This window comes from Podarcis tiliguerta, assembly GCF_965153285.1.
Source record: "Podarcis tiliguerta genome assembly, chromosome: 6".
Classification (NCBI taxonomy): domain Eukaryota; kingdom Metazoa; phylum Chordata; class Lepidosauria; order Squamata; family Lacertidae; genus Podarcis; species Podarcis tiliguerta.
In genome coordinates this window covers 46,966,166-46,991,952 of record NC_139539.1, presented here as the reverse complement: position 1 = coordinate 46,991,952, position 25,787 = coordinate 46,966,166, and the positions used below count along the sequence as shown (strand labels likewise).

General features: G+C 41.7%; 2 protein-coding genes and 1 long non-coding RNA gene across 4 annotated transcripts in view; 2 read left to right on the top strand and 1 right to left on the bottom strand.

Annotated features, from left to right (window-relative positions):
* Positions 1-1,912: 1,912 nt before the first annotated feature.
* PSMA5 (proteasome 20S subunit alpha 5) lies at positions 1,913-17,252 on the top strand. Its single transcript, XM_083445922.1, has 9 exons — positions 1,913-2,119; positions 3,899-3,965; positions 7,257-7,383; positions 8,979-9,046; positions 10,253-10,360; positions 10,468-10,526; positions 13,158-13,260; positions 13,790-13,876; positions 16,974-17,252. The coding sequence occupies exons 1-9, from the start codon at positions 2,091-2,093 to the stop codon at positions 17,049-17,051; spliced, it is 726 nt and encodes a 241-aa protein (XP_083302048.1). The 5' UTR covers positions 1,913-2,090; the 3' UTR covers positions 17,052-17,252.
* Positions 17,253-19,798: 2,546 nt separating this feature from the next.
* Positions 19,799-23,063, bottom strand: LOC310679986. Its single transcript, XR_014512589.1, has 2 exons — positions 22,937-23,063; positions 19,799-22,216 (listed from the first exon to the last, which is right to left on the bottom strand). It is a non-coding gene; the product is annotated as an uncharacterized lncRNA (long non-coding RNA).
* SORT1 (sortilin 1) overlaps positions 22,872-25,787 on the top strand; it is a 50,429-nt gene continuing 47,513 nt past the window's right edge. Inside the window, exon 1 of one of the 2 annotated variants that reach the window (XM_083445694.1) lies at positions 22,872-23,231. In XM_083445694.1, the coding sequence (XP_083301820.1) occupies positions 23,049-23,231 (183 nt within the window). In that variant the 5' untranslated portion in view covers positions 22,872-23,048. The remainder of the gene's footprint in view (positions 23,232-25,787) is intronic. The other variant, XM_083445693.1, reaches the window with a different exon arrangement.

Here is a 25,787-nt window from a genome sequence, read left to right as displayed (position 1 = left end):
ATAGGAGAACTGGTATCAGGCACCGTGGGTTTTATAACCTGGACCACTAGCACCAGTTCCCTAATCCCAGCACCATTATTGTGAAAGGAAAGTGCCTTAGTCTTGCAAGAAGCTTCATCTGGGTTTTTTTTTTTATGTTGAGTCAGCTGACCCACTGTCTCCAATGACATCCCTTTCATCCATATTTAACTTGATAGACCTCTCCTTTTTGAGCAAGCTGTTGTGAATATTTTATCTAGAGTCTCTTTGCTTAGTTCTAGAGCACTGCTGCAAAATGTAAGGTCATTGCAGGTCCAAAGTGGGGGATCCCACAGCATCATCCTTATACTATTCATGAATTACTGAACTGTTATCCAGGCAAAAAAGCAACTCCCTTAGCAGGGGCAAGGGGCTGACGTAACAATGGCTGTGTTACCACATGCCTCAACAACACCAGCCCGCCCGCCAAGGTATGTGGAATTGGTAGGTGAAGGTAAAGGACTCTTGGCCGGTTAAGTCCAGTCAAATGTGACTATGGGGTTGTAGCACTCATCTTGCTTTCAGGCCAAAGGAGCCGGTGTTTGTCCACAGACAACTTTCTGGGTTATGTGGCCAGCATGACTAAACCACTTTGGGCACAATGGAACACCATGAAGGAAACCAGAATGTATGGAAACACTGTTTATCTTCCTGCCACAGCGGTACCTTTTTATCTACTTGCACTAGCGTGCTTTCGAACTGTTAGGTTGGCAGGAGCTGAGACAGAGCAACGGGAGCTTACTCCATCGCAGGGATTCGAACCGCCAACCTCCTAACCGGCAAGTCCAAGAGGCTCAGTGGTTTAGACTACAGCGCCACCCGCCAAGGTATGTGGTATTGATCATTTGCCATTATCAGTGGAGAAGGGGACCTGAATCAATTGAACTTTAGGTGCTGCTGTTGTGGGAGCTGTTTTGGCATGTGTGGAGATTTTGTAAGGCAAAGAGTAAGGGACTTACTTGCTGGAGAGCAGCCAGAGCATCTTCAGGTTGGGTCAAAGGATGGATGCTGATGATTGTGTGCAGTTGTCTTGCAGATACAGGATTTAACAGTCATGGTGAGGGGCATTTTAAAGTCTTCGTCTACTGCTACCTTTGGCTTTCTCTACCATACTCTTCAAACTCTGAGTTCTTTCAGTGAACTATGCCTGTGGCCCTTGAATTCAACTTTCCCTGATTCCCAACTGTGGATCCTTCAGCCTCACAGAGTCCCTGAATCAAGATGAATTTGAGTATGCCATTACAGCTGAGCAGATATGGGAGGGGGGACATCCAGGGCTGGCAGACTATCATAGCTCAGTGTGACACAGTACAGTACTGTATCTGAATAAGTAGAGCACATGGATAAAGTCCCAGTTTCACTCGTTGGCATCTTTAGCTTAAAATACATTAGGCAGCAAGGCTGGGAAACACCTCTGGCTGGGAATCTAGAGCTTTGTTTTAATGCGATATGTATGCTATCTGTGTTTTTTTGTTTTTGTTTTACTTGTTGCAAGTCGCTTTGTCACTTTTCACTGTGAAAAGCGATGAATAAATTTAAATCAAAATCATAATAAGACTGCCTTTGTCAGTGGGATGGATGAGTTTACTTTGCCAGTTCTGGGATGGGTGAGTTTATTGATGTCCCTCAGAATAAGCTTGTTCCTTATAAGCGTTGAGTAAAAACAGCATTTTCCTCGCGCACTACAGTTGCACCTTCCGATCCACCGCTGATGCTTCTTGTTCTTCGGAGATTTCCTGTGGCTGATACCCTACTGTAGAAGGAAGGGCGGGCCTGAGGTCCCTCCACAGACCATGGCAACCATCAGCCAACCAGGGCTCGGTACGAGTGTTTCTGAGACCAATAGCACGACGGCATCGCGAGAAGTTGATTGGCCGGCGAGCCGCAGCGCGTACGGCGTGACGTTCAACGCATGCGCGGGACGACAGTGGCTTGTGAAACCGGGTTCTGTGCTGACAGGGCCGCAGCCATCCCCGGCCTAGCGTGGGGGCTCGAACTCGGACCTGCAACTTCCGTGCCCCGCGTGCGCTCAATTCTTTTCCGGTGCAGCTGCCGCCGCCGCCGCCGCCAACATGTTTCTCACTCGCTCGGAGTACGACAGGTGAGTGCGGGTAGGATGTGAGGGAGCGCGGCCTGCGCCTAGTCAGGGGCTGAGTCACTGCGGGGCGGCCTGCCTGCTTCAGCCTTCGGGTGCCGGCTAGAGGCGCCTTCCTTCCCTCCCTCCCTCCCTCCCTCCCTCAGGCGCCCCCTCCCCCTGCGAGGGTCCATGGAGGGCGGGGATGCGGGTGGCCTTCGTAAGTCTCTGCTCCCCTCGAGAGACTGAAGCGCCTCGGGCTTGAGAACAGGCGCCTAACCCACCTCCTGCCAGAGAGGAGATCGCGGGAAGCGCCATCATCACGCTCGCTTGAAGGCAAGTCGCTTTGGAAGCGGCGTGGTCTTAAGAAGATGCCGATAAACTTGGGGTGCCCACTCTCGCGCTGTTCAGCAAAAAGAAGCCCGTTGCAGTAGCAACGCAAGTTGATGGAAGCAACCCCGCTCTCCTCTTCTGGGCTTCCTTTTTCTCCAGCCAGGTGGGAGTGGAGGACAGACATTTATGAAGGCTAAATTGGAAAATTCCGTCCTGCAGAAGTAATGCACTGGCTCCATCAGTAAGAGAATGAGTGTTACTGACTCTGCACAGGTTTCCAATTATTTTCACTTGTAATGTAGGCTGATCACAACAAACCTCCTCTTCCTGTTGCTCCCCATCCCCTCTGCCTCCAGGTCCAGTTTGTCTTAAATATGCATTGTCAGTGATGGGCAAACATGAGTTGTGAAGGGGCTTGTGTCCCTTAAATTGTATGCTGTTTAGAAAAACATAAACAAAGTTAACCTTGTACTTCAATGCTGGCAAAATTCTTGATTGTTCCAATCTATAACTGACAGAACTTGTATTATGCAATGGTAGCCTTGTAATATCTGAACTGTTGCAGAGGCAAGGCCTCAGCAAGTTTCCTTAGTCATAGTGATGGAGTCTTCAAGCTTTTGCTTTCAGTTGCACCGATTTGACAAAGGTTATGAATGATTCATCATGCTCAATAAACTGAAACTAAACAACACTTCTGTACTTACAAGACTTATGCAGAACGTTTCGAATTAATTTGTTGAATCTTAGGTAACATCACACAAACAGCTAACAAATGAACAGTGCTCAGTTCCCTGTGACATTTGGGGATTTACAGTATCAGAATATTCCTTGGGTGCACACTTTACAAAATAAATTTAGTTTTAGTTCATATTTATTTCCAGCTCTTAAGACTCTCGAGTGCCAAATTCTGGCTTAAATCTTTTCCCCCCTGGAAAATTGGTTGCAGCTTGACAAACCTGCAAGATGAAGTTGAAAGGTACTTTAGGTACTTTTGGTTTTCGCCAGGTGAGGTTGGTGGCCTCTCATTTATGCAAGGTAGCACAGAACATTTGTGGTTATAGAAATCACAACTCACTTTAAATGATTTATTCTGCCTTTAAAACCTACACTGGCCCTTGGTAGATTTTGCTACAGATGCACAAGCATGGTTGTAGATTATTTTTTTTGTTCGAAAATCGGAACACTCACTTCCGGGTTTCAGTCGTTCGGGAGCTGATTTGTTTGGGAGCCAATGCGTTTGGCTTCCAAGGTACGAATGTACTTAAACACTTACACACCTGCCCACTCACTGAAAGAAGCATACCCAGTTCTTGCTTCTTACAGGATGTAGCACCATTTTCTTCAGTTTGCAAACTTCCTGACACTTCCAAGAGTCTGACTCATTTTTTTCAGGTTGTTATAGTAGGAACACTTACTTTTGAGTTACCATGCATAGGATTATGCTCTGAGTTTACTTTTTTCTTTCAATTTCAGGGGTGTGAACACTTTTTCTCCAGAGGGAAGATTATTCCAGGTGGAATATGCCATTGAAGCTATAAAGGTACAATAAGCATTTGAGTCTCTTCTGTAAATACCACCTCTCAATTTGTTGGTGCAATGTGAACAATGGGTTAAATTATACAGTGCATGGTCTCATGTCTTGAGTAGCATACCCCGCCTGGATGTTTTGAGATAAGAGTGCCAGGTGCACTGGGTTACCATAGCAACACCAGCAAGCTTAAATGTATAACTTGCTGATTCATACACTCTCCCATTGGTTCAGGAAATATGCCTACATGTAGAGATGGGTATAATAGTTTCTAGAGCATTGCTTTTATTATGGCCTTCTCCATGTCAATGTCTTGTCCTGTTACATGATTTGTTTCTATCACTGTCTGACTCAGAATCAGTGAGAGTCACGGAAAGAGGCTGTGGGTTTTACACAGCAGTTTTAGCTACCATGGTGATAGTGTTAATGGATCTCTCTGTACTCATGTATCTTGACTGCAGAGACCAGAAGAATGGTATACAGTAGATAATAGTGTTTAGCTTTGTCTTATGTCTGGTGACAATAAACACGTTACTTTGAATCAGTGTTAGGAACTCAGATATATAAGCTAATCATCAAATGGCACCTTAAACCTAGGTTATGGACACCATCATTTCTATACCACTTCATATTTTAAAGAAAAAATCTCAAAGCGGTTTACAACACATTAAAGCATCGAGTAAAACTATCCAGAATAAAACAAATTCAAGCTTCAAGGAAAATATTTCAGATCCTTCTCTAAGAGACATTTTGCTTTCCCCATATTTATTTATTTACCTACTTAATTTTAATAGCTGCCCCATAGCAGAAGTACTCTAGGAAGTGGTTTAGAGTGTTGGACTAGGATTTGGGAAATCAGGGTTCATATCCCCAGTCGGTCATGAAGCCCACTGGGTTACCTTGGGCCAGGCACAGCCTCTTAACCTACCTCACAGGGTGATTGTAGGGATTGACTGCGGGGTGTGTGTAAATCATGTAGTCCTTGGGATATAAATGTAATAAATAAGCTCTTCTGCTTACCTGCTTAAGAAAGCTGGAGAGGCTAGTCAGCTGAAGATGTCAGTTGCCAACCTGGCATCCAGAGATCTCCACATGGTTGCACTTGGACCCGCACCAGTTGCAAAATGTGCCTGGCATCTGGCCAGTTTCTAAAACTGCTTTGAACTGTGTGAGAGAGGAGTTTTTCCCATAATCAGGGACTCTGGAAGAAGCTGTTCTGCTGAAGACTCTGCTGGGGTTCCCACATACTCTTCTGATAAATCATACTGATTGAAGTGTGGTGAACTACCAACTACTAGATGGGCGGGATATAAATAATAAATTATCATCATCATCATTATGACTTCCACAAGTCATCAACAAAGTCTGGATGGGTTGAAATGGGGACTCTCAAAGCCGTAGCTTCAGAGTGAGGTGTACAATTTGAGCAACTTTATCCAAAGCTTGTGCTGCTTGTTCAGATCACAGAAGTTTAGATGGAACAGACTGTGAGCAGCTGTGCTTGCTTTGGTTTTGTTGTTGTGCCTAACCTGGTGTTATTCAATTGTATTAATCTGCCTAAAATTAGAGTTTCTTTAAAATGTTAAAGTCATTAAGACTACAATCCTATACATACATACCTAGAAGGGAGCAGGTCTCATTTAACTGAGTGGAACTTACTTCCAAGGAGACCTGAATAGGATTACACTATTAAGTCAAGCAATAAAGTTGATGTCTGTATACCTTAGATGAGAAGTGTTCTGTGTACAGTACACTTCTTTCTTTCATGCTCTGCATGCAACTAAATTTTAAGAAATCAGTAATTATTGTCCCTTCTAAGAACAAAGACAATCAGACTTACTTAATGTAACTAGCTATTCTGGATCCACTAGTCCTTGCAGTGATGGGCTGTACTGGGCCTTGGAAACAGTACAATATATTTGTGCAGGCTTATTAGAATCAGGACACAACAGTTGTACATTCATCATTAAGTATCCCACATTTACTCTTAAATATGCTTCCATCATTAAGAAGAGAAGCATTAAAAGATTATGGTAATGACAATTAGTGGCTTTAAGAGTCCAGCAGGGACTCCCTGTGGCCAGAGCAAGTCTTAGCATTTGCAATCCACATGTCTTCAAACACTGTTCCCAGTTCATTTCTGCTCACTGCATTATCAATAATCCCTGAGTGCTTCTAACTGTGCTATTTTGCAGTTCAGACAGAGAAAATTTAACTTGTAATATCAGTAGAAAGCTTATCTTAGATAAGCCACTGTATTTGTATAAAATATTAGCATTGCTTTGCGTAATTATAATTTTTTTATAGTAAGCTAAAGACCAGTTCACAACAATGCCCATGTTCTTTCTTTGTGTTAAGATACATTTATTCTCACTTTTTTCATACTTTGATTTCGTAATTTAACCCATGTTCAGCTGTACTTACTCTTTGTGCCTACTATAGAGTTGTTATAATTGTTCCCTGTTTTATTTATTTGTTTTGTATAAATGAAATAAAAAATCTTTATCAAAGGGGAAAAAGCTCCTCTAGATGATTTGGGCCCCAAATACCTGAAAGACCGCCTCCTTCCCCACAGATTGTCTTAGGTGTGGTTATCCGTGGAGGGGGCGCTCTTGTTTGTTCCACCATTTTCAGAAGTTAGAGGGAGGGATCTGGGAGAGGACATTCTTTGCTTCAGTCTCTTAAGTTGTGGAATTCCCTCTCCATAGAGGTGCACCAGGCACCTTAACCATTTATTTTCAATTGTGTGCTGGAGAGATACCCTTTTACCCTGGTCTTTGACACTTGAGATACAGTGGTACCTCAGGGTAAGAACGTAATTCATTCCAGAGGTCCGTTCTTAACTTAAAACTGTTCTTAACTTGAGACACCGCTTTAGCTAATGGGGCCTCCCGCTGCTGCGGCGTGATTTCTGTTCTCGTCCTGAAGCAAAGTTCTTAACCCGAGGTACTATTTCTGGGTTAGCAGAGTCTGTAACCTGAAGCGTCTGTAACCCGAGGTACCACTGTATATGTTTTAGGACCCCCTCTAGTTGTGCTTGTAATTTAAGTATTTTAAATGCTTCATTTTATATTATTGTAACCCGCCCTGGAACCTTATGGTGAAGGGAAGATAATAAATTGAATAATAATACATATGTAGGTAAAACATGATTATATTTTTTTCTGATATTCTGAATCTGATTATCACCAATTATGTACATTAAGATGTGCATCTCTTAAGTATATAGATCAGATATACTAAATATCAAAGGTGTTTGGTAGTACTAATCTTTTCCTCTTCCTTTCAATTTTTTTTAAAAAGCTTGGTTCCACAGCGATTGGAATTCAGACAGCAGAAGGGGTTTGCTTGGCTGTGGAGAAGAGGATCACCTCTCCACTTATGGAACCCAGCAGTATTGAGAAAATTGTAGAAATAGATGCTCATATAGGTAAGGGTCACAAAATCTCACATATTTCTACAGTAAATCATGTAGTGTGTGATGCAGCATGTACGTGAATAAAACCCTTCCTCTGCAGGTCTCTTAGTGAGAAATTATCCTGTAATGCACACTACAAAGTTATGTGCAGACTTTATTTGGTGGGGAATTAATATTTAATGGTGGCGGTCACTGGTTTTCCAGGCTCCAGGCCAGCAGGACATAGTTGCAGAAGTAGGAAGCAGCAGCTGTAACTTGCTTCTGGTTGACCTCACTAGTGAAAGTGTGTCCCCAAAATTAGAACTTGGAGGGCAGGGAATTGCAATGTAAACGCTTGATCCTGAGCCAGCTTCTGTGCTGGAAGCTCACTGATTGGATCACTAATGTTAGCCTGTCCTCTACTCAAGACAGTTTCTTGCATAGGCACGCACACACCACAGTAGAAAACTAGGGTGTATTATTAAATACATTACATTTTTATACCTCCCTTTCCTTGTGCTTAATATTAATATCTCTTCAGTATGGATTTTTCCCTAGTACGCTATTAACTTTTTTACTGTTCACAGACAATTGTTTGTGTTTTTAATCAACTCTGAAGATGTAACACTGGTATTTTCATATTTCTAGTGTCACATGAAGGCAGTGTTAGAAACTGAGGTATGAAAGCTAGGCGATAAATGTGCCCATAGTTATGGGCACAACTATGGAATGTCTAGGCACACTTTTTAAATAGCGAGAATACAAAGCTGAAAATGAATGAACTGAAGCTAAAATATTATGTTCATTTAGTCCTCCCCCTGCCCATCGCCCCTAGCATTCTTAAGAGCAGTGCTTTTTTCTGGGGGGTACGCATGTACTGTATTTATTTTTCCCGATTTGAACTATAAAATGGTGATTTTCTTGAGTCAAAATGAGAGTACTCCTAAACATGTTTTTAGAAAAAAGCACTGCTTAAGAGGGTCTCTTCTCTAGTCTGCAGAGAGTAGCTGGAAGTGGGGAGGCAGAAAAAGGTTCTTTCCTTCCACTCTGCAGTTTTAATCTGAAATCTTAGGCACAAAATTGCGCCCAGAACTCAGAAACTGCTCACACGTATGCAATTCCCTGTTGCAAAATGCTCCTAGAACAATAGGAGTTTCGAACACTGCATTAAAGTGACTAACACACTACTCTGTACTATCTATATTTGTGAGCATTTAACTTCTCATGGACATGGGTCTGCTTTGTGTATCTGAGAAGCTAATGAGGTTTTAAAATAAAATTAAATGCCACTTTGTCAGAAAGCCGAAGGATTCCACATATAGTTTGGCTTGCCATCTTAAATCTTTGCATTTGCCAGTTAAACCAGAAAAATATGCAGTACCTATCCAGGGGCTTTGACCTTTTGGTCAGATTTCAAAGCATGAAAAAAGCCAACAATTTTTCATTGAAAATGGGAGTTGACAAAGCGTCTTTATTCAGGACAGACAAAAGAAAGTACTTCTTCACATGGTGTATAGTTAAACTACGGACTTCATAGGGATTTTATGTTTTTTGGGAAATTGAAACTTTTTTTTTACTTCTTGCAAATTGGATCCAAAGCTGACTAAAGTTTGTGTATCTCTTTACAGGTTGTGCAATGAGCGGTTTAATAGCTGATGCAAAGACATTAATTGACAAAGCAAGAGTTGAGACACAGGTAACATTTAAATGTTGATCCGTGTTGCATTTCTCTCCTCCTCCTTTTGTTAATGTCAGTCATTTATTAGCAGAACATGGTGATAGAGTTGAATATAGAGCAACTTTAATCTCTGTCTTTATCTAAGGAATAAACAAAATTGAAGGTTAACTTTGAAAGGTTAGCATAGGGTTTTCTTGTTCTTCCTTTATCAATATATTATTTCCTGTTTACCCTGAATATTAAAAGAGTCTAAGATGTAACAGGGTAACCTATCATTGTGTTTTTGGAAGAGCCTTATTTAATATGTAGAAAATACATACACTCTGAAACAATCCAACACTATTCTTGCCCTCTTTGTTCTAGCCAATGAGCTCCATCATTTTGCTCAGGTGGTGGTATAAATCCTTTCTAGGTAGTTAAGAAAGATTGAGGGGCCTTAATTCCCCTAACTGCATAGGAGTCACCACTCTATGAGTGGCTTCTCTGTGGCTGGGATGATGTTTAAATGGTCCAACCAGAGGATGCTGTGGTTGGATCTTTATAATCTCCCAACCTGTATAGGAACTGTTTATGAAAAACAGCCCCAGTGGCTAGAGAGACATTTAAAAGCATCCTAAGAAAGTATGTGTTGTAAATCTTAGAATCATAGAATTTGTAGAGTTGGTGTACAGTATCTCACCTTCGTCAGATAGTTGGGCTATATTATACATAGGTGTTCTAAGAGGAGTAACCAGCTGGTGGCCCATGAATCACATTAATTCTTTCCCCAATTCCTTGTGACTCCCTAGTGGCACCACAATGAAATTGGCATGTGAAACGTTTGTGTAATTCTTCCCTGGTAAGCACACTCTCACTTTGTTCTGTTCGGAGATACACATTATTGTTACTTGGGGAACAGTGCTGCCGAGAACAAAAGCCAGTATTTTAGGACTCTAGTGCATAATGAGAGAAGATGCCCCAGCATCCTGAAGTGTCTTCTCAGGATTGGGGTTATGGACCATTTTAGGATTTTAGTTTCTGGGGGGCAGCATGCTGAGCCCTTCTTAGCCAAGCTGCTTCCATAGAGTGGGGCCAATGACTTGCTAGCTCTCCAAGCAGAAGAAATTGACCATTGCTCATTGTAACAGTAAGATCCTTTATTTGATTTGTTGTAAATTTGCTCTGTGTGTGTGTGTGAAGGAAAAACTCTCATGTTACAGAGTTCAACCTGCTCTTTTGTCTTAGAATCACTGGTTTACATACAATGAAATCATGACTGTAGAGAGTGTGACACAGGCCGTGTCCAACTTAGCATTACAGTTTGGAGAAGAAGATGCTGATCCAGGTGCTATGGTGAGTAGGTGCTTGTGCCAGTTATATTCTGCATGCACATCTTTGGCAATTGGCTTACCCAGTTACTCAGCCATTAAAGTCTTGATCCTTCTGTGATTATGTTCCAGTCAAGGCCATTTGGCGTGGCACTACTCTTTGGAGGAGTTGATGAAAAGGGACCACAGCTGTAAGTTGCCCGTTACTTCTTTCACTCTGTTTTCTTTGTATGTTCAAGTGCAGCGTGTCTACCTGTTGTGCAATTGGTAGGAAATGGGGTACCCTTCTGAAAAAGGGGGGTATCTGCCACCTTGTGAGATACCGTATCAGTAAATAAGTGGCAATACATTGGATTGATAATGCAAGATGATTCAGAATATTGCAGCAGCATCCTAGCCATATTATGCTAGCATCTGTCATAATCACTAAAGTTTGAATAGCGGTGAAAAGCTATTAGGCAGAATAGAAACGATAAATGGCAATATTATTGATGCAGGGTTGGAGACTATTACCCTGTAAGCTGCTTTAAATATATTTTTTCCGTCGGTGCAAACCAGCTACAATAGTGCAACCTAAATATGTCTGATGCAGTTCAGTAACTCCTTATGGTGCAATTGTGATGGACAGGCAGGATAATGTGATGAATTTTGTCACAGTCAAATGTTGGCTCGGGCTACCATATGCCATTGTAGTTATGCCTTATCTATAAGATCGGGGTGCAAGGGAAGTCTACTCCTTTCCTGTTCTCAGAGTTGCCTAAGTGGCACATTGTTACACAGAATGTGACACTTGCATAAATCCCGAATGTTTGAACATGTAAACATTCAGAGTGAATAGGGGAGTATGCAAATAATCTTTTCTAAAGGACTAGCAGAGCTATTGGTAATATAATATCTGTAGTCTGCTATGACATTCCTTAGGTGGGGTTGGGAGAGCATTTGTAACCAGAAACTGTATACTTCAAAGCTGCAAGCTCTTTTTAAAGCAGCAAGCCTTCCTCAGTTTTGTAGGAGAGAGAGCAGTATGAACAAGGGTTGAGAGTGTGATTAAAACAAAGGATTACGTGCACTAAAAGATAAGCGAGTTGCAATCTAAAATTGCAAAAAAATGTTTATTGAAACATTTTTCTTAATTAAATATATGGAACATGCATTCAAGAGCATTTGCATATTCAAAACATTCGCAAATACTGCTAGCATTAACCTGAAATCAGAATAAATCTGCAAAATAATAATTGTCTGATTATCTTTCAGTAGTCATCTCAAGCAGACACCCCAATACCTTCTGTACTGTATTTTACTGTATCAGTCAGTTTGTCTCTTGATAATCTATTAAAATTGCAAGTAATACCTTAAATACATTCTCAGAATGGTTGCACATTTGATTCTGACTAAGACTTGAGTTTTTTGTACTCTTCTCTTCCCTTTCCCACCCATTGCCTCATTCCCCATTGTTAACATTATTTTTATGCCAGTTCTTTGCCATTTGTTTTTGTTTTTTTAAAAGCAACTATTTAAAGACCATGAGTGGTTTAAAGTGCAGTCTGTTCTGTCTAATGCTATAACAGATTGAATTATTGCAGGAATATAAGTACAGTTGTCTGGAGTTTGAAGTCACCTCCATGGAATATTCATCTTCTTTCTCCCATTGAGGTGTATAACGTGAGAGACTCCATAGCCTCTTTGAAAATTTTGGTCCACATAACTGCTCTATCATTTCTTGTTCTGCCATTTAATGTTCTGTCCATCATTTAATGTAACTTATTTGGGAACATACATAGAAATCCTTCAGGCAATTCCTTAAACAGGCAATGACCTTTTAACATCTAATGAATCAAACTCCAGTCCTGTGAAAGCTCATACTCTTAATTTAGTTTGTGGTTTATTACTTAAGTAAATAGTTGGTCTTTGTAGCTCCTTAAAGAATAACATGGCCCTGAACCAGAATATGCCATTCGCACGGTACCTCAGGTTGCATACGCTTCAGGTTACAGACTCTGCTAACCCAAAAATACTACCTCGGGTTAAGAACTTTGCTTCAGGATGAGAACAGAAATTGTGCAGCGGCAGCAGGAGGCCCATTAGCTAAAGTGGCGTTTCAGGTTAAGAACGGACCTCCAGAACGAATAAAGTTCTTAACCCGAGGTACCACTGTATATGCTCTTTTGGAGGGTTCTGGGACTAGCTGTTTGGAGCAGGATCAATTGCTGGAGGAGAGCCAGGAAAGGCCAGTTTCTGTGCAGAACACCACACAATGCTCTATAGATCAAAATAATCCAACTATCGAGATTTTAACACTTTGGCTGCCATGCATACCCATGACTGGTTTGCATGTAACTCTAAACTATGTGCTTCTGTAAGTCTGAGCAAAACCTTGGGCTTGAGGATTCCCCTCTCCTCCTCCTGTATGGCCGAGAGGAGAAAAAACACAGAATTAAATACCATTTTTCCTAATAGCTTTTAATGTTCAAATTAGGAAGCTTGTTTTAAAATAAATTCCTGTAGTTTATTAAGCAAGCCTGCTTCATAAACCATGGTTTGACTATGGTTTGTGTTGCCGTTGACTACTTTTTTTCAAGCCACAATTCCTACTTCATGCATAACAAGCCAGAAATTGGTAAATTAAACCCTTTTTTCACCCCTCCTCCTTGGCCATGTGGGGGGAAAGAATGCTCAAGTCTCTAGGTGCTGCTGAATCACAATAGGTCAAGTTTATAGACACCTCTTAATCCTTGAAGTATCATGCTTTACTGTGTCTCTTCTAGAAAAGTTCCTTGTCCCATTAATTTTCTACTCATCCCCCATTGCCTCTTCTTGTGTAGGTTTCACATGGACCCTTCTGGGACGTTTGTACAGTGTGATGCAAGAGCAATTGGATCAGCTTCAGAAGGTGCACAAAGCTCTCTGCAAGAAGTTTACCACAAGGTAATAGGATGAGATTTGAAAAAAGCAGATCTTGATTTTTTTTGTCCCATAAAACACTCTTTACTGCAGTTCCCTGGTGGAAGAACAGAGGTAAAAGAGACAAGAATGACAGTTCTGCAATTGACACGTGGTCCCTAATCTTTCTGTTATGAAGGTGTAGTAAAGCAGCTGGTGCCTCCTGATGTAAATGGAACACTGCATTTCTCAGTTATAAAGTTATTCTTACAGTAGTAAGTTGTGGGCAAGTATGGACAAAGATTTCTATTAATACTTCTCTAACAAAGGATTAATAGCTAATTCCATACCAGCTCTTCATTCTAAACCACTCTGTAGAGCAGTTATTCTATCCAGGCATTCATATACAATGTCATACCAAAAAGAACAGGAAAATTCTTGTGTGCCATTACAAACCTCTTTTAGCTTTTGCTAAAACAAGCAGATTGTTTGCTATATGGAGACAATCTTGGTATAGAGATTTAAAGTAGTCATGTGTGCACCAGTGCTTAACTTTCATGACTTCCCTTTACAGTCAATGACACTGAAAGAAGCAATCAAGTCATCCCTTGTCATTTTAAAACAAGTTATGGAGGAGAAACTGAATGCAACTAACATTGAGGTATGTATTTTGCCCTTTTGATAAAGGTGAGCATTTTCCACCTGTATCTACAGTATGGAAACTACAAGGCATTATGTCCCTTAGCTAATAGCTGCTTCTTCATAGGGGATTCATGTCTTTGCATAAGAACATAAGAAGAGCCTGCTGGATCAGGCCAGTGGCTTGTCTAGTCCAGCATCCTGTTCTCACACTACCCAAACAGATGCCTTTGAGATGCATCTTTAAAGATCTCATACTTATAACTGCAGCTTTGATAGTTCTGACACTCTTTAGCCATGAAGTGAGAGTTCTTGCATCCTCTTGCCCAAATAATAGCAGCCCAAACTTCTTATCATCTTGGTGCCTTTTGAGAGGCTCTTTAGAATTGGTCACTACCTTGGTGCTTCTCTCAATTTCTATAACTGAATTTTATAGAAGCTAGAGACCATTGCTGTGGGAATGAATGCCCTGATTAAACTGTTGTGGGATTCTGGAAATTAATTTCCTGGCAGGTTTTTTGAAAGTGAAAACAGAACTCAGAGTGTTGTTGTTCTATATTTTAATACCCTGCTTTTTCCCTTGAAGGGACCTAAGGCAGCTAGTTAAAATCTTCTGTGGTGAGGACTTCTAGAAAATGTTTTATACTATCTAGGGAACATGCCTGTTTGCCATCATGCACTTTCTTTAAGAAGGAAGTTTCCTTTGCTCAGCAGTGCTTTCTTGGCACTCAAGTTTTAGATGGAATGAAAATTGTGTGACTTCCAAGGTCTTTCTGTAATAAGATCTGAAGCAATGTTAAATCTCTAGTGTGAGTTTTCAATACAAGTTCAGGGAGCAAGTTTTGTGTGCACTGAGGGAAAACCCGGGCTCAGAAGCAATGTACATTATTACGAGTTGCAAGATTCAGGGAAGCCTCTATGCATAGAGAGCTATGTGTGAGTGCTTCCCTTTTAGATGCCCATGCTAAGGTGTGGATGGTGGAAGCAGGGCTGTGGCGGGGAGGGGGGAAGCTATGCAACAACAGGGGGTGGGCTTAAAGGTACAGTACCTTTTTACACACTTTGCCCCTTTATGTGAGTAACGCGTGATCTGGGTCCTAAGTGTCTAGTATCTTGAGAGGGGGAGAAAAAGTTGTTTAGCTACACTTTGCACTTCTCTTTAAATCTCTGGTGTCCCCCTTTCGTAGTCTGCCCCTGCAATTAAAAAGCACGAAATGCTTTAAAGAATGTGCTTCTGATCACATCTAACATGGAGTGGAGGCGGGGAGACTTCTGTATTTTTAAAAGTAGTTCTGTGGACTAGAAGGAGAATAGCTCAGTGGTAGAGCATCTGCTTTGTATGCAGAAAATCCCCAGCTTGATCCTGAAATTGCCAGGTAGGGCTGGAAATGTTTCCTAGCTGAAACCCTGGAGGGCTGCTGCCAGTCAGCAGAGACGATACTGAGTTAGATGGACCAATGTTCTGAGTCGGTAATAAGGCAGCTTTTTACATTCACATTCTAACCTGCCTTCACTGAAGAAGAGAAATAGAGTTGAGTGTCACCTCCTGGACATCACCCAGCAGTTTTCTTTAAAAAATTAAATGCTCGTGAACAGAATTGGGCCCTGAAGGACTCTATATCATGATTAAGAGGCTATCACTACCATATTCTGGAATATTCTGACCAACTAGGAGCAAAACCACCACAAAATCATTCTTTCAACTCACAGCTTGTTCAAGTGACTGAGAAGGATATCATAGTTGATAGTGTTGAAAATTGCTGATTGTCTAGGAGTTTCAGCAGGGTCACACTCACAGTCTCTGTTTTTCAGCATAGGTCATGTACCAGAGTGATCAAGGCAGTTTCTGTTCCAAAGCTGGGCTTCAAGCCAATTAATAATATTGGTTTCATCCAGATGTTTTTGGAGTTGCACCACTATCACCTGCCCTCAAGAAGGGTTGTTAGAGGGTTATAACCATACTAAGAGCCTACCTGATTTGTTTGCATATATATATATGCATATTATATATATATATATATATGCATATATATTTGTTTGCATATATATATATATATATATAAAGAGCCAAGCTCCTTGAGCCATCTCTTGACTGTGCTTCAGTTCATACATTTTGAAGGGTCTGCACCGCCTTTGTGTGCTGGAGATTACTACCATCTCCTTTACAATGGGGATGATGGTCCCTGGAAATGCCCAGTAGCATGGAAATTCAGTTCATATGACTCTTCCCACCCCCTTTTTAAGGGGTGGAATTACAAACACTGGATTCAAGTGCTTTGCACAATAAAAGCCAGTACTATTTTTCTAGAAAAAGAGGTGCCAGAACTCACCATGAACGCCTCCCATACTCTCTTAGAATGGCACCTGAGAGGTGCTGGAACTCAGTTCTGGCAAGTTCCAGCTAAAAAAAAGCCCTGATAAGAGCCATCATGCTCATTTTGATAAAGGAGCCGCTGAATCCAAGCATGTTCAGTAGAGGCTTCTTGGTTTTGCCTCTGCTACAGAGAAATAAAGTACATTAGAAGTTTCACATACCCTGTCTCCCTGAAAATAAGATAGTATCTTATATTAAGTTTTGCTCCCAAAGATGCGCTAGGTCTTATTTTCAGGGGATGTCCTATTTTTCCATGAAGAAAAATACAGTACACATTTATTGTCTAATTGTGAGTCAGCCAGACTCCGTCAGGGCAGAGCGAGCAGTAGGTGGCGGCACGGGCTCTCTGATTTAAAGAGACCTTGCACTGCCTGAACAGCTCCGGCTGCGCTGCGGCCAATCAGGGAGCTGCGCGGCAGAGCCCGCCGCTACAGTCCAGAGGAGTCAGACGCCTTACGGTAGCTTTGGGGGCCTTATGTTCGGGGGAGGCCTTATGTTCGGGGGAAGCCTTATGTTCGGGGGAAGCCTTATATTACAGTGAGAGGCAAAACTGGAAGGAGGTCTTATTTGGGGGGGGGGGGGTGTCTTACTTTCGGGAAAACAGGGTAGCTGTTCAGCAATCTGGTACGTGTTCGATTGGAACAGTCCATGAGCCAAAAGAGTTCAGTGATCTGTCTGCTGTGTCTTGTGCTATGTCTTCTTAATGTACATAAGCATATGTAACCTTTTCCCCCTGTCCTTGCAGCTTGCAACAGTGCAGCCTGGGAAGAAGTTCCACATGTACACAAAAGAAGAACTTGAAGATGTCATCAAAGATATTTGATGAGGGAGAGAACCTCTCCAAATGCCTCATTCCCTGATCACAGCAAACTGATTCTTCAGTTTTTTTCCAGTGCCCGTAACTTTATTTCAGCAGCAAGTATGCCTGCTCTTAAACAAAGGCTCAAAATATTTTTTACAGTTTCTGTACATATAAAAGATCTTCAGTAAGAGGAAACTAGAATAAATCATTTTGTTACTCTTATGTCAATTCTTCTATAATAAAAGTTCTGGGGTTGGAGGAATGGTTCAACTTGGTGCTGGACCAAACTGGAAACGTTGCGACAACCAGAGAGTGGAAGTACAATATCCCAATGAAAATTCAGGGCTGCCTTCTCTGGTGCCTGTTACTACAGTAGTATTTCAGAATGTGACTCTTAACTTCAGTTGACTGCTTATTCAGTTCATTAAAAAAACAACACTAAATCACCTCCCATCCTGACAACAGTGACAAACATCACTGATACAGTATGCTGTGGGGAAACATTTTAGACCCCCAAATCCCTTTTTCATATTGCAAGATTGCACCTGAGTAAGTAGCACAGTTAAAATACTAACTTTCTGGGCATTTATACTATTCACTACAGTTAAGATTACTGTATAGTACTTCACTTACGTGGGGCAATTTTCTGTTACCTTTCTAATCTAACATTACTGTGCTGAGCTGTCTTCCTTTTCTGGGCAGCATTCATAATCAAACTCCCAGACATGTAGCCTTCAAAATCCACTTCTGGAGCTCCATTTCTAGACATTCAAATGACATAGCTCCCTCGTGTGGGAACACATGTTCTTAATGAGTCAACAGAATTTAGCCGCTAGTGAATTGCTCTAGTCTTGTACCTTGTGTCTTCCTATGGGAGAGGATATGCTTCTATCCTAGATAAGAACTGAATTGTCAGACAAATAGGCCTGCTGATTTCATTTTTTAAAGTTTTCATTTAATAAACTATCTGGTCTGACTTGCTTTTTAGATATTTGATACTGTGGCCAACTGGCTTTATTTTCACTTTAGAACAGGAGTGCGTGGTAACCTAGTGCCATGCCCTTGTTCATTTCTTTTTGTTCTAATGCATATCAGCAAAGCTAGAGTAATCTAAGCTGCTGTGATAACAAACAATGCAATATCAAACAGGTTGGGTAAAATGGGAAATTGTAGGATTACTCATTCATGAAAGTTAAGAATTGTCTGTCTCATTTAACAGCTTGGCAGACAATATTTGCCTAGCAGTCATTGGTACTTACAAAAATATTTTGCCAGTAATGAGAGCTGTAATTGCATCCTGAACACAGTATTGCAAAGATTAACACAGAAATGATTGTGTGTGCCTTTAGTGGCTATACTTTGGCTGAGCAGAAGTTAATGGTCTTAATGAGCAATAAGCAGAAAAAGGACAGGCCTATGCTGGGCTAGGTAATGACCTGCATAGCAGGTGGCTAGTCTGTTTGTGCCTTCTGCTTATCTATAAGAATGAATACATCACAGGATAAGCTTGAATGGGTGCATTTTAAAGCCTGTTTGGAATATAGAACTGTTGTTTTTCATCTAGCGTTTGCTCTGTGCAAAAAGGAAAACCTTCCCTGGCACTAAAGACAAAGGCTTTTTATATTCTGCTTTAGGCGCTGTTGCTGGTACCAGAGACCATGTGATCATACCATGACTTCTCTCAAACCAAAAAGCAAGACTTTGTTCTCATCTGTCTTTCTATGACCGGAAGTGATTCAATTTTTGCCTACTACAGTCAGATCTTGAAAAGTGTGTCTCCTTAGCCCATGAGAGACTCTGAAAGTAAATAATCTGTAATGTAGCTGTAGGTATGCCTGCCTGCACATTTCAAATGCAAACTAACATGGGCAAATAAGGTATGAGGAGGCTCACTAATTTTTGAAACAATTATTTTGTCCTTGGTCCAAGGTCAAATACTGGACTCTTTAACTGATCTAAATCACATTTTTTATGTGTACAAGATGCTGAACTTTTCCATGGTGCTTTATTTCCTCATTTTCCTGGGTCAGCTATTGGTTGCCTACAGGATAACATGTACTACTTCCATATCTGCAGGATCTGTTTCACTATATGCTCCAATACACATGGAACATGCTATTTTCTTGAGGGTTTATTGTACCTGCTTTCTATTTTGACAATTTTTAGATACATCATATTAGGTGTCCATAGCTGATGCTGACCAAACCAAAACACCTGTGCCAAATTGTGCTTTCTATAGTGTATAGTTTAATTTGGTTGCTTGTACAGATGCATTTATTCTGTCGCCATAGGTTAAAGCAAATACATCTGTTCAGTTAGCGACATTATTTGATCATCAGCTGATTTTTGCATCAGCTGTTGTCGAGAGGTACCAAAATACTTTGGATGTATTGAATTTTATTAGAATATATATATATCCAATTTTTGTGCCCTTGTGCATCCACCATAAGTATTACAAGGCAACGTTGCCAAAATTGCACACTTTTAGTCTTTAGATACTAAGGATCTGTATTTCAAAGTGACTATCCTACAAAATATAAAGTATGAAAAGTGGCCATTCTAAATAGTGATCTGTGGATACAACCAGTCATCCCCAACTTGGTCCATTAAACTCTGTGGCTCACAATATATAGTAACTGGGATGCTCCATGTCTGGGTGCAACCAAGCAGTCTCTGAGCTGTAATTTCATGCATTGTCATCTTTAGAAGGTTGACAGGTATTTTCAAAGATAATTGTAATCTTTGTTCTTCATTCTTTTTCAGTCTTGTTTTTCTGGTGATACTGTTACAGGAACATTTTAAAAGCCTTATTTTAAAACCCTCATTTTAAAAAAATCCATTTCCTGATTTCCTAACAGTTCTGGAATATTATTACTACTGCTGCTGCTACATAGGTGGTATCTAGCTAAACAGTTCTGCTAGAGCAAGCACTTTTGGCTTCCTTCTCCCTCAGTGGCCCATAAATCTGTTCTAGGAGGTTGGGGGGGGGTGGACCCACAAGAGAAGTGCTAGTGGAACTGTTTAGTAGGATATTGCCCTATGTAATTAATATTTCCTTTGCAACTCAAGGTTCTCCAAGTGACTTTACTTAATGCAATAGAGTGCAGTGGCATTGCAACTGTAGTTTTCCCTAACTTTTCCTCCCCCCCCCCCAGACTGCCTCCAGTGAGCTGTTGAGTAAGGGCAGTTTGTTCCTGGTTGTGTGCTTCTTTCTCCATCCACCTCCCCACCCTAGCACTCCAGATGCAGCAGCTGTACTTACCTGGTACATTATATAATTGTGTATTTCTTTTCTGGGGCAAGTGATCAAAATCCTCAGAAGATTACCATCCTATAGCGTGGCCACTTGCAACCCTGATAGGTTTGGAGATTTGGTGGCAAAGTTCTGAATTGTCCAAATTATTTGTCTCTACTGTTGACATTCAGAATATACAACTGTTTTCTTTGGTTAATTTCCACTCTTTTTTTGTCCATAATGCTATGTAATACTTTATGTGAAATAACTATACACTATTTCAGCAACTTGTGGTTCTTGCATGTAGGTTTCAACTCTTCCCCCTCTCCCATGAATTCATGTTGCAATGCTTCTGTTATGTGATGGTTTCCTGTTCATACTCTGAAGCCTTTACTTTCTAGCTATTTCTAGCTATAACACTTGTTAACCCATTGCTTGCTAGGAGGGCTGCAGTGTTCCTGGGTCTTCAGTTGTGTAAAAGAAAGGAGGGTCAAAGTAAAGTCTGTAGATGCTCCATCTGGCTATCCAACTACTTAGCAGCACTCTACTTCCATTCCTGCAAACAAGAGTAGACCTAGTAGATGAAGGTTCAATGAAGGCATCTCATGAAGTCTGTGCCTTGGTTTCCTCTGTGACTTGGATTAAGGATACCTTACTGTCCAGCCCATTAAAAATAGTATTCGGGAATGCAAGGATCTATCATTTCTGATAACTATCATTAAGTGCCCAGTTTCTAACATCTTCGTTTGTATGTAACCTTAAAACTTCATTTTGCCTTTAGTTTGAATTATATATGGTGATACATGATCCAGCCAAAATAAGCTTTGTTCAGTTTGAAGGAAGATTTAATTAAGTACGTACTTTTCCATTGTTATTAATGGAGGTGGAATGTGCTTAACTGTGTTTAACTGAGTGAGGTGTGTTGGCAGTTTACCAATACCATTGTCCTAAAGATCAGGCTTTAATTATGTGGAGTCACTACTTACGCTACATTTTGAACTTGGTTGCAGAAAATACATATATACTGCATCATCTGTGAAGGGCATCTGTGTCATGAACCATTGCTTTTCTTTAAAGTACTCATAACTAGGTGTCTGCCTGCCCTGATACTTTTGCGATGGCTATTTTGATGTATCTGCATTTTTATTAGTAGGACACATTATACCTTCCTCTTCATAAGAAAAAGCCTTCAGTACTGTGAGAGCAGTATAAGGAACATCATGTGCCTGTTTGTGTTGCTCGTTAGCAAAATGCCATAATTGCCGGCTCTATGGCAATGAGGAGTGAAGAGAGAATAAATATTTAATGTATCCTTTGCTCTGTTCCAATACTAGGGCTTCACACATTTAGTCAAGCCATTTCTATCATTGAAAAAAGGAAAATGAGAGAGAAAGGGTGTTCAAAATGTTCTGTATGTGCTTTTTTGACTCTGGGATTATGCTTTAACCATACTGCTGAGACAATGAAGTAAAACAAGCATCATGGAGGAATAAAGAACTTGGATCCTGGATGCACCAAGATAGAATATACTAACTTTCAGAGCAGCAACCCATGTTAACCTACTGTGGAAAAAAATATACTCTAAAATGCTTGGGGCACTCTAAAAACTCTAAAGACACACTCTAAAAGCACAATCTACCCACTTCAGTCAATGGGATTTACTCCTCAGTAAATGGGTGTAGGTTTTAAGCCCATGTCTTGCAGTACTGTACATTTTAGGCATATTGGGAAGGATCTAAATACCATTTCTCTTGGTATGCTTTGTTTTTCTTTGGAATATCCTTTAACACTCAATAGAGTGGAAGAGAAAGTCATTCAAAAATGACAAAATCTAAGTGACAGACCTGACCTTTTCTTTTTCTGTAATTTAACCCTTGCTTTTTCGCTTGCTGTTTTCACTTGAGTCTTCAACAGAAACCAAACGAGGACCCTGTGCTCGTTCAAAGCACATCTGAAAGAGAATGGCCATAAAAATTGCCTGACTCAGAGATCCAAACTGAGAAGGCAGTAGGACTTTGTGCATATCTTTTAGGAAGGCCAGCAGGTGTCCAGAAGGCGAGGTGATTTAACTGCAGAAGAGGATTTCAAATCCAGAATGGCTCACAGCCTTGCCCCCCAATGAATCCTTCCCCAAAGGACTAGTTGCTTGCCCATATAAGTGGGCAAATGTAACAAATACCAGTATGTGAAAATTAGGGGAAAAAAGTCTCCCTATCTTGGTCTTAATCTCCATCCCAAACGCTCCGAGCCACTCCAAGAATCCCTAGGACGAAAGCAGCATCGAATTTCCGCCAATTAAAAAAAAAGCCTTAGTGCCACCCTCTTCTAACCAATCGGAGCACAGCAGCGAGGAGGCTAAGATTACTTCTAGGAGCTGTAAGGGGAAACGCTGGTAGGCAGCTAGCCAATGGGCAAGGTGCTCTCCAAAGTGGGGTGATGCTACCCAGCTAGAGAATTAGGAGGAGGAGGCTGGTGTTAGGAGATAGCCAATGGCCACAGGGAGGTGGGGGCAGGATTGGCTGCTGCGCCGCAATTGGCAGCCCTGTAAACCACTTAGAAAATAGAGGCTGGGGTCGCTGCGCGAATGGCAGAGTAGCTGTCAGAAGAGGCTGTCTGCTGTCTGAAAGGGAGATAAGAGTGCCACCTCCCGCAGCCAATGGCTTCGGCATACCTGAGCGGCGCAGCCCAATCGAGGCTTTGGTGGGCGGGGCGGCGGGGGTGAGCCGCCTCCGTGCTCTGAGGAGAGACTTCTGTGGTGGAGGTTGTTGTCGGCGGCGGCAGAGATGGAGCCGTCGGGCTGGATGCGCGCCGGGATTCTCCTGCTGTTGGCGGCCCCGCTCTACGGCCGCGAGCTCCGCTTCGGAGCCGGAGCGCCGCCGCGGGTCCGGCGGGCCGAATCCGAGGGAGTGTGTGGCCCGCGAGACGGCGGCTTTGATTTGGAGGTGCTGGGCAACAGCACCCACCAGGTGAGAAGAGAGGGAGCGGCGAAGGAGGCGAAGGCGGACGCGGCTGGGGGGGGGGTCGCTCTGGCCGGCGAGGGGGGAGGCAGGTGAGGGACGCGGGCTGGACCTTGACGCAGGTGCGGGGAGGGAGACGCACCTGAGGCAGCGTCAGCCTTGGCCTCGCCTCGGCGCCCCAGAACTCTCACAGTCGGCGCCTCTGAACATGTGCAGAGTGCGTTTCGCTGACAGCCATGTAAGATGCAGCAGCAGTTTTTCAGGGTGGGACAGGGCTCCCAGGCCGGTTAACAACGTTGCTCAAAAGGAGGGTTGAGCCCAACCACCTCTCTCTGAGGAAGCAGGCAGCATTAAGAAGCCTGTTTGTGTTGGAGTGGTGTGATGCAGCTCATATGTGGGGAGGAGGAGAGAGAGAGCCACACCTGTAGAAGTGAGAGTGCAGAATGGCCAGGTAGTTGTGTAAGGAGGAGAGGGACTGGTGCATAGGTATAGTGAAGCAGGACAGATGGAGAAAGGATGCAAAAGGAATGGGTGGACTCTCCACTTTCCCCAAATCAAATGAGCACCCTCAGGACTGCTTTGAGGCTTTAAAATGTGGCAGAAGCTGATCAATGGCCTCCTCTGCCTCATTTGGCTTGGTCCTGAGAGCATTTCCCCCCACATTTGTGGGACCTTCATAGCTGAGAATCATTGACATTCACAGACTAAAGGCTAGTTTACAACACTGCACACAGCCACTGCGTTTTGTGTTAAATGCTGTGTTCAGTATACGGGGCTGACATTCATGTGACCAGCAGCAGTTGCATGGCAGGAAGTTTCTAGAGTTTGACACCAACCCATTTCCCCAAAGCTCACTGCTATACACGTGAACAAGCCCTAAATTGGTGTGTTTAGATGGTGGAACTTTTTCTGAAGGGGTTCAACTTCAGTTGGCTCTGCAGCAAATATTCATTGGCCGCCCTGCAAAAATCTGCCTCTTGTTAGTTTTGTCGTCTGTTGCACAAGGATTCCCTTCAGAATAAACAAGTTCTGCTTGATAGTCTGCATTTAGTGACTACATAAATCAGGGCATACTGGTGCATAAACAGTTCACCTGAATCTACCACGTATGGACTTGGCAGACAATTTAACTAGTATTTGCTGTGCTAACTTAAAAGCTGCTGAAAGTGGATTTAGGGTTGACATGGCAAAATCCCTTTGAATTGTTAGTTGAGCTTATGCTGAAACACTCATACAACTGCTTCACTGAGTGATGAGTATTACATAACTCTTGTTGTAGCAATTGGCTTGTGAATTGCCCCTGACTAGGAGGAAGAATGATGTAGGAGATGGATGTTAACCAAATAATATGGCTTTGTTGCCTGACTCCTAAGTATGAGTAATATGGCTGGGGTTGTTCCCTGATATATCAACCTGCCCAAATTGGACTCTGTAATATCTGGATGGAACAGAAATGTGTGCTCCCTTGTCATGTGTCTCAAAAAGGGAGTATTACTGGACTTTACTAATCCCTACCAGCCAGCTGCTCTCAGAGAAAGTTTATTGATGGTATGAGTGGCAATTAACTCAAACCAATTTCCTCATTTTTAGCCAATCATTTCTTACCACAACAACCTTAGAATCTTCAAGTTAACTTTACAGCCTTTTTGTTAAGAAAGAAAGAAGTTACTGGTTATTCCTCCCCCTTGATCTCATTACTTTCTTAACTATGCATCACCATTTATTTTCCTTGGCTGACTACGCATTTCTTAAAACTGAATTCTGAAAAAAACAAGTTTCTGCTTCCTTTCTCTTTTTCCTGCTTTACATTTTCTTCTGCTTGGTAGGTCTACTATTTCTTATATCACTCAAGCTTGTAATTTGGTGTTGCATTGGAGTCTTAATTTCTCTCCCAGTACTCACTCAGCTGCTAAATTTCATGGTTTTTATCTTGGCTATATTTATAACATTCACAATTATCTCTGTCTTGATGCAACCAATAATTTTGTGTTCACTCTTGTTATCTCTTTAATAAGTTGCAACACCTTTTGCTTAGGCCTCTTCTCTCAAATCTTTCTTTTGTTAAACTCACAATAATTTTATTGTTGCTGTGACCATGTTACTCATTTTATCTCCATTAATTTTGCTTTTTCTCTCTACTGCCATGTTTTTTTCGCTTTTCTCTTGACCTCTGTTAAACCAAAATTATATTCTGTTAAACCAAAATTATATCCTCCCAGTTCCATGCATTCTCATTTGCTGCTCCCTACCATTGGAACTTTTTTTTTTAAACTGGTTGTTTGCCTAGCTCCTTCTGTTGGTGTGTTTAAAAACAAAATAAGCTGTGTCATTTAACTAATCATGCACATCTTTCTTTCCTCTCCATTCCCCTTGCCTTACTTAAATGGTAAGCCTCTTGTTGTATAAACACTAAGTGATAAATAGTAGCACAATAGTAGATTACATGCCTTATAGCCTCTTGTTTTTGTGCCCCATAATGTGTTTTGGAGCCAATAAATTCATTGCTTTAACAGGGTTCTCAAAGGGGGTGGGATAAACTTTTTATAAAATGTGAGGAAGTTTTTC

What these genes read in the sequence shown, in the direction of transcription:
- PSMA5 (XM_083445922.1), top strand. Translation starts at nt 2,091, where the DNA reads ATGTTTCTCACTCGCTCGGAGTACGACAG. An exon ending in ATGCCATTGAAGCTATAAAG is followed by an intron (nt 3,966 to 7,256) that starts GTACAATAAGCA and finishes TTTTTTAAAAAG; the next exon opens with CTTGGTTCCACAGCGATTGG. An exon ending in TGAATGCAACTAACATTGAG is followed by an intron (nt 13,877 to 16,973) that starts GTATGTATTTTG and finishes CTGTCCTTGCAG; the next exon opens with CTTGCAACAGTGCAGCCTGG.